This window comes from Rhagoletis pomonella, unplaced genomic scaffold, assembly GCF_013731165.1.
Source record: "Rhagoletis pomonella isolate Grant_MI unplaced genomic scaffold, Rhpom_1.0 Rhpom_scaffold_00001, whole genome shotgun sequence".
Taxonomy (NCBI): domain Eukaryota; kingdom Metazoa; phylum Arthropoda; class Insecta; order Diptera; family Tephritidae; genus Rhagoletis; species Rhagoletis pomonella.
The window spans coordinates 43676243-43684652 of NW_023458555.1; the positions used below are offsets into that span (position 1 = coordinate 43676243).

At 46.0% G+C, this 8410-nt stretch overlaps 1 protein-coding gene across 2 annotated transcripts; it reads left to right on the forward strand.

Moving 5' to 3' along the window:
- Window positions 1-578: 578 nt before the first annotated feature.
- Window positions 579-8401, forward strand: LOC118744493. Of its 2 annotated transcripts, none has more exons than XM_036477547.1 (2): window positions 579-1184; window positions 7502-8401. In XM_036477547.1, exon 2 carries the CDS (start codon window positions 7542-7544, stop codon window positions 8271-8273), a length of 732 nt encoding a protein of 243 aa, XP_036333440.1. In that variant the 5' UTR covers window positions 579-1184; window positions 7502-7541; the 3' UTR covers window positions 8274-8401. The 2 variants fall into 2 exon arrangements, with proteins under 2 accessions (XP_036333440.1, XP_036333431.1); XM_036477538.1 differs by having other exon boundaries at window positions 7542-8401.
- The last annotated feature ends 9 nt before the right edge of the window (window positions 8402-8410 follow it).

An 8410-nucleotide genomic window follows, 5' to 3' on the forward strand; every position in this document is an offset into this window, starting at 1 on the left:
CTAAAGGCAGGAACCGTAAAATGTAAAAAAATTAATTATAAATGTTTGGCTTAGTAACAAACCTTAAAAATGGACGAACAATGAAGAACAAACGACGAACTATCGATTGCAATAATAATTAACCCAAAATAATCTGTTGCGGCTGCTAACTTCAGGAATTACGTAAAGTGAAAATTAAAAAATTAATTATAGGCTGCGTTTCTTTATACATTCCGGATAATCCCATTTCACAGCCGGAATAAACAGAATGCGTTTGAAATATACGTCAACATATCATCAGGAACGTTCTAAAGAATAAATAAACAAAAAAGTTTATTCCAAACGTTCAGATTGAATAAAGAAATGCAGCCTAGTTAAACGAGTTAAGAATGTCGTTTAACACAACGCAAGAATGCACCTTTCACAAAATTGAATTCCTTAAAATTGTAATTTGGCACAACGCAAAAGTGCACTATGTATGACATTGAATTGTTTAAATTGATAACTTGCATATTTATATTTACCTATTAGTATCTTCAATTATCCAACTTGTAAAACGTATTTAGTGAATACCCTAACTTGCATTGTAAAAATTTTATAAGTAGTTTGCATTGAATTTGAGTGGTTGGCAACGCGCGTTGGTAATGCAGCGCGCGCAGCTGACATATAGGTTGACAAATGTCAACAAAGAATTATACATACAAAAAAAATTTTTCAAGTTTGTCGTGTGCGGTCGCAACCCAGAAATACCTTTGCGTTAATCAAAAACAAAGATTACTGAATAAACGAAATTGTACCCTAAAGTTCAAGTTCGGTATTTTTTATTTCGAGTCGCCAAATCCGTGTCGGTAAGCGCGCCAGCCCACTCCCCTCGTTTGAAAGCCAAGTGAGTTTGCGCACGGAAGCCGCCGCAACCCACGGGAGCACAACAGCCCCATCTTCGCCAAAACAGCCTCCCCGCCGCGGGAATACCACATCGCCGCCAGAAGGCAGTCACCGTCACCCAAGTAGCAGCGAACCATCTAGCTACCACCGCCGCAACCTTCGCCGACCTTCAACCGCAACACCATCTCCGTCACTCCACGCCCGGACCTCAGCAGCCTAAAGAGGAGTAGAGCCCCCCTTAATATTGGTCCTTCGGCGCCAACAGAGAGCCGCACCGGTGGAATACCATAACCCCAAAACCAAGTATCCCCAGCAAAACCGTGAGTAAAAATCAATTTTTTACTAACCCTGCGGTGAAACAAAGATATTAAAAAAGGCAGAAAATAATTCCTTGTATGGTTAGTAAGCGCCAGCATTAAGTCATACATTTTCCCTTGCTCGGGCCATAAATTTTCAATTTTCCCGCCATATTTTCATTTTTCCCGCCAATTTTACCTTTTTTGCGCCAATTTTCACGAATTTTTTACCCACACAAAGACTTTTGCAAGAATACATATACATATGTACTTCACATAACATTCTGTAGCATACAAGCAAATAGTACTTGGCGTACATATATATATACACATATACCAAAGCTCATAGTATATACAGCGGCTAATCAGTTAATCCCAAACAAACATACAAGGAATTATAGCTGGGAATACATAACTAACCCCTCGTTTAGTAATCCCTATATATATATATATATATACATACATTGCTACACACACCCAACTACGTATTGGACATATAAAAGAAAGTGCGGTACAAAGTAAATAAAATAACGTACAGTGAACTCCCTACAACAAATACCCATAAAAAAAAGACAAGGCAGTTGCAGTGCTCGAAAAGATAAAATACAGTCCATTAGATAGGTAATCATACATTTTGCGCTCAAATTATCTCCATTTGTGGTTTGCGTGAACAGGGTCAAGCGTTATTAGTTTTCCCACACTCTCTTGGTTTCCAGGCGCTCCCCTGTGATTAATTCAAACCGTATTATTTGCGACCGCACAGTAAAGCCCCGATTGTATTTGATCACCCCCACATCCCAACCTTAATTAGGTCCGCTCATTCGACTTCGAATGCTAGGTCTCACTAGCACTCAAGATAAGCCAAAAAGTCCCAGAATGAGCGAAGAAGAAAAAATTCTCGAGACCCCCGCGGAATCTCAGCGCTCTACGCGTACAAGCGGAAAGCCAAAAAAGGCAAAACAAACGGTCATATGTACTAAATTCATATCGGAGACAGATAATTTGATGGATTACTGCGCCCGATTCAGATCAGCCCCGATCGAAGAAAATACTGAGTCTGTACTGAAAATAAAAGACAAGAGCCTAGAAAACTTTTGGAATAGAGTTCAAAACGCCTTTGATTCGACTTTGGAAATTGAAGAACATGACCTCCCCGAAGACTTTAGAGCGTCTGCCTACAGTAAATATAGGTCATGTTTGATTATATATGAAGAAACAAAAGCCCAAATCGGAGACCAACTCCAGTTAGTAGCACAAACCACAAGTCCCACTCCCAAAGCCAGTACATCACTTCCTCAGGAAACTTCAGGCATAAGCTTAAACGTCCCACCTTGCGACACCGAAACCTTTTATGGGGGTTATGAGCAATGGCCGTCCTTCCGTGATATGTTCACGGCGGTCTATATAAATCACCCTAAGCTCACTAAGGCGCAGAAGTTGTACCATCTCAGGTACAAAACGCAAGGAAAAGCTGCCCAAATAGTTAAACAATTCCCTCTGAGTGACGATAATTTCGAGCTGGCATGGGAAGCACTAAAAGCTCGCTATGAAAACAAAAGGGTTTTAGTAGATAACCAAATCCGCATCCTTATGAATCTAAAACCCATCCCAATAGAAAATAGCGAAGACATACAGAGACTGCAATCATCGGTGAATAACTGTCTCCAGATTCTAGGCACCCAGCAAGTCTCCACCGAAAGCTGGGATCCCATTCTGATCTACCTGGTTACCTCCAAACTTCCTGAGAACACCGTGGCACTATGGGAGCAGTCCCTCAGTTCCAGGAAAGACCTCCCGAACTGGTCCCAAATGAACCAGTTCCTCACTACTCGATACGAGGTGGTTGAAAGGGTAGATCAATTTCGTGCACCCAAACCTCCGCGGACTAATCCTTCGACAATAGGCTACTCGAGGCCAACCCCCCCTAACAGTAGGCCATTCCCTAAACCCCCCCACCTCTCAGAACTCTCACAACAACTCCTTTTGCCAAATCCGAGCGCACATGACGGAACAACGCACAAAACCATACAAATGCCCAATGTGCAATAAACCTCAACACACTCTCTCTCAGTGCTCCAAGTTTCGTCAACTGCCAACTCAGGATCGCAGAAAGTTTGTGAGAGAACACAACCTCTGTTTTAATTGCCTATGTCAGACCCACTTGATAAAAGACTGCTCAAGTAAATATACTTGCTCCCATTGTCAAGAACGGCATCACTCAGTGCTTCATGAAGACACGCCCCCCATGCCTCCAAGACAGCAGTCTCGAACACAAAGAACGACATCTCAGGTCGCTTTGACGACGCCCGCTAATTCCAACCCACAAAGTCCAGCTGGGTCGGCAACAAATCATGAGGAGCCTTCATGCTCAAACAGAGCAAGAATACAGTCGTTCTACTCGGAAAATGAGAGCAAGATTCTCCTCCCAACAGCAATAGTTCCAGTTGAGCACAAGGGCGAGATCTTCAAACTCAGAGCTCTCATAGATCAGGGTTCGGGACGAACCTTTATTTCCTCCAAAGCCCAAAATAAACTAAGGCTACCATACGAAGCTTCTAACTTTGAAATTTCTGGCATGGGAGGAAGAGTTGTTCAGACTTCGAACAAACTATGCAATCTCATCTTAGCCTCCGCAGATTTGACCACGAAAATAAAGGCTCAAGCAATAGTCCTGCCACAGTTGACGAAAATGCTTCCCAAATTCCAGCCAACTCTCGAACAACGAGAAAAATGGTCTCACCTCCAGCTAGCAGATACTAACTGCCACTCTCCGTCCCAAATTGATCTGGTCATTGGCAGTGACCTCATTCCTGAAATAATGCTGGAAGGCATTGAAAAAATTTCCAAAAATTTGCTTGCACAAAACACCATATTCGGCTGGATCTTAAGTGGTCAGTTTCCCGAAAAAATAGCCTGTTTCTCCACTCAAGCTGCACCGATCTCCAATGAGGTTTTAGATTCCCAGCTGCGAAAGTTTTGGGAGCTAGAAGAGGTTCCGAAACCCAAGCTCACTTTGCCTGATGATGAAAACTGTGAAAAATTTTATCAGTCCACCACCACACGAGCAGCGGATGGTCGTTATGTAGTCAGACTGCCCTTTAAGCCAAGCTTCCCAGACCCTATCTCCCTTGGCCCGTCTCGCACCCCCGCCCTCCAACAGTGCCTGAGCATGGAAAGAAATTTGCTCAGAAAAGGCGATCTAAAATCACTTTACGAAAATGTATTAAACGAATATCTCACCCTCAACCATATGGAAGAAACAACTTCCCACGAGATATCTTCTCAAGGCAAATATTGGTCGTTCTACCTCCCACATCACGCGGTTATAAAACCCGAAAAAAGAACGACCAAAGTCCGAGTCGTCTTCAATGCTTCGAAGAAATCGGGGTCCGGACATTCCCTGAACGATGTTCTTTACACCGGACCAACCCTCCAGCCCGACTTGATGTTATTGATCCTCAAGTGGCGTATGTATCGATTTGTCTTCAACGGCGATGTCGAAAAAATGTATCGACAGATACTGCTACACAAAGACGACCAAGACTATCAACGAATCGTATTTCGACCATCTACAAATAGCCAAATACAAGATTATAAGTTGAAAACTGTCACGTTTGGTTTGAATTGCGCACCCTACCTCGCCATACGTACCCTTCACCAGCTTGCAGATGACGTGCAAACCACGTACCCCTTAGCGGTGCCCATATTAAACAATGAAACGTACGTTGATGATATACTTTCCGGTGGTCATGATCTCCCTTCAGCCGAAGAATCCCTCTCTCAAGTCATCCAAGCGCTCAATTCGGCAGGCTTCCCACTTAAAAAGATTACAGCCAACCACCCTGAAATTTTGAAAAACATCAACAAAGACGACCTGCTTGACACAAACTTCCTAGAATTTGAAACAACAAGCACCACTAAAACGCTCGGGATTCAGTGGAACGCTCTAACCGACACGTTTTCGTACACCGTTGATTCCATCCCAGCGTCATCCGCCAGTACAAAACGACAAATCCTCTCGGCAGTTGCCAAATTGTTTGACCCCGCAGGATGGCTTACGCCCATAATGATCCAAGCCAAAATCCTGCTACAAGAACTATGGCTGGACGGAACTGACTGGGATGACCAGGTCAAGCCCCTTCGTCTGACGAAATGGATGCAATTTGCAACCAATCTCCAAGCCATTTCTAGCATCCAAATATCCCGATGGGTAGATTTTGTCCCAGCCGACCAAGTCGAGCTACATGGCTTCTGCGACGCTTCCGAGAAAGCATACTGCGCTAACATATATGTGCGAACCACGAATGGTTGAATTGTGCGGCGCCCTTCTCCTAGCGAAGCTGGTCGCCGTAGTGCAGTCTCAACTCGACCTATCTAAGAGGAAACTGACACTATGGTCTGACTCCGAGATCGTCTTGGCATGGCTAGAAAAACCCCCTCATTCATGGAAGACCTTCGTTTCCAATCGCACGGCACAAATTTTAGATCTCGTCGGAAACGCCACCTGGCGGCATGTGGGCAGCAGAGACAACCCCGCAGATCTGGGCACCAGAGGATGCAGACCCCTGGACTTAGCGGCCTCTTCGCTTTGGTGGCATGGACCGGAATGGCTATTAAGCCCACCCGAAGCCTGGCCAAAACCGGCCACCCGAAATATCTCCCCTCCAGAATTGCGCCGAGTCGAGGCATTACATGCCACAGAGGAAGATCACGATATCCTTGATCGCTTCTCCTCGTTTCCCCGCGCACTTAGAGTTATGGCGTATGTTTTTAAATTTATACAGTGTCTTCGAGACCGAGTCAGACAGGTTAGGTCAAATAATCCCATCTCTCTCTCCCATGATGACCTCCGTAATAGCAAATACAGGCTCCTAGCTTTGACCCAATCTCGCTACTTTCCTCGGGAAAGGCCTGTTTAGCAAACTCCAAACCCATAGATAAACGGAGTCCTCTGCTTCCCCTCAACCCGTCTTTAGATAAAACCGAGTTGCTCCGCGTGAATGGTCGATTAGCTCACGCCACTTTGAGCTATAATGAAAGACATCCCATCATTATTCCTGAAAAATCCCGGTTCGCCATCCTATTCACCCGCTTTCTGCACGAACTGCTCCTCCATGCAGAAACTCGTCTCATGCAGCAAGTCATAAGGCAGGAATTTTATATCCCTCGGCTTAAGCCCCTCATAAAAAAATGCATCTTCCAATGTAAAAGTTGCACGGTCCACAAGCAGCAAACGCGATCGCAAATAATGGCGGCCCTCCCCTCGGAACGATGCACGTATGCTCCGCCCTTTACTATTACGGGCGTAGATTTTGCTGGACCTTTCCAGATAAAGGCCTCAATGCTAAGATCGCACACGTTGGTGAAGGGCTATGTGGCTGTTTTTGTATGTTTCACTACAAAAGCAGTCCACCTCGAGCTGTGTTCCGATCTGACCACTGCCGGATTTCTCGCTGCGTTTGCTCGCTTCGTCGGACGACGGGGTTATCCCGCTAAGATGATGAGCGACAATGGCAAAACCTTTGTCGGGGCCAAACGAGCAACCGAAAAGGAGTTCATCGAATTTCTGAAGGAGGTATCTCAAGACGTCATCCAGAAATACTCACCTCAAGGCATCAACTGGGAATTTATTCCGCCAGGAGCCCCCCATATGGGCGGTTTGTGGGAGTCCGCAGTCAAAAGTTTCAAAATGCATCTCAAAAGGACTGCTGGACCCAGCAAATTCACATTTGAAGAGTTCACCACCCTGTTAGTCAGAATAGAGGCCGTATTAAACTCCCGGCCAATCTCTGCTCTATCCCAAGACCCCACAGACTTCACAGCGCTTACGCCTGGCCACTTTTTACGAGGCGCCCCCCTCTTAGCACTCCCTGAAGTCGACCACAGCCATCTGTCCCTCCTTAATAGGTGGGAAAAAGTGAAGGTGTTACATCACGAGTTTAGTCGAAGGTGGAAAGAGGATTATATCAAGGATTTACAGAAGAGATATAGATGGAAAAATACCCAGGCAGAACCGAAAGTCGGTGACTGCGTTCTTATTGTTGACAATACTTTACCTCCCACTGAATGGCGTCTAGGCCGCATCGAAAGGTCACATCCCGGCAAAGACGGACATGTTCGAGTTGTCGATATACGCACTCAATCTGGCACCCTTACTCGCCCCATAGTCAAAATATGCCCGTTACCAATTGGTGACGCCCCCCTCTGATTTCTCCAAAGTAGCACTTGTTAAAGCCTTTAAGCACTTTCATGATAACAGATTCTCTTATCTCAAATGAATTTAAATCTCTGTGTATCTGAATAAAATATTCTAATCTCACGTTTCTTCAACTGTCTTGTAGACTCCCCACTGAAAATCGTATTTCACCGGCTTACTTACAGATGGAGAACGGCAACTCTAATGGCGTCCCGAAACCTGCGCCACGAAGCAACAATGGTGGCCCGACACTTACACCGCGCAGTAGCAGCAGCATTCCTGCACCCAAACCGCGAGCTAGCAGCGGTGGTCCAACCCCGGCACCCCGTATTGTACAAAAACCGCAACCAGAGGCCATGGTTGTTGATTCGGTTCCGGACACTCAGCCCGACGACGAAGGAGCGGACTATCAGCGATGCCGTTTGTGCGCACGTCATCATGCCCTGCGCGTATGCCACGTATTTCGCGCAATGCAGCCAGCGCAACGCTATCTGATCGCTCGTGCACACCACTTCTGTACCAACTGTCTTGCGCTGTCACATCACAGCAGTGAATGTCCCTCCGCTGGCGTATGCAAGCTTTGCGCCCAACGCCATCACACCCTTCTTCACCGCAAGAACACCTCCCAAGCACATCCACCGCCACGTTCAGCTCCAGCTTCAGCGCCACGCTCAACATCGGCTCGACGCTCAATCTCGGCACCATCCAAATCCGCATCCTACCGCTTGCGCCGACCGCCCCGCAATGGAGTCACCTCCAACGCATATCAGCAGCCTCAAAAATTCCGGCACCCAAAGAAGGTTCGTCATACCGCACGTATAGTGCGTAACATAGCACCTCGGGGCAGGGCGACACGAAGTCTGGTTAAGGAGGCGATCCGAAAGCTACGGGAGTTGGAGAGTAGTCTATCCGCTTAACGCGTCTAGGGGCGGCAGGATAGTTAAACGAGTTAAGAATGTCGTTTAACACAACGCAAGAATGCACCTTTCACAAAATTGAATTCCTTAAAATTGTAATTTGGCACAACGCAAAAGTGCACTATGTATGACATTGA

Coding starts and splice junctions, on each gene's coding strand:
- LOC118744493 (XM_036477547.1), top strand. CDS start 7,542: ATGGAGAACGGCAACTCTAATGGCGTCCCGAAACCTGCGCCACGAAGC.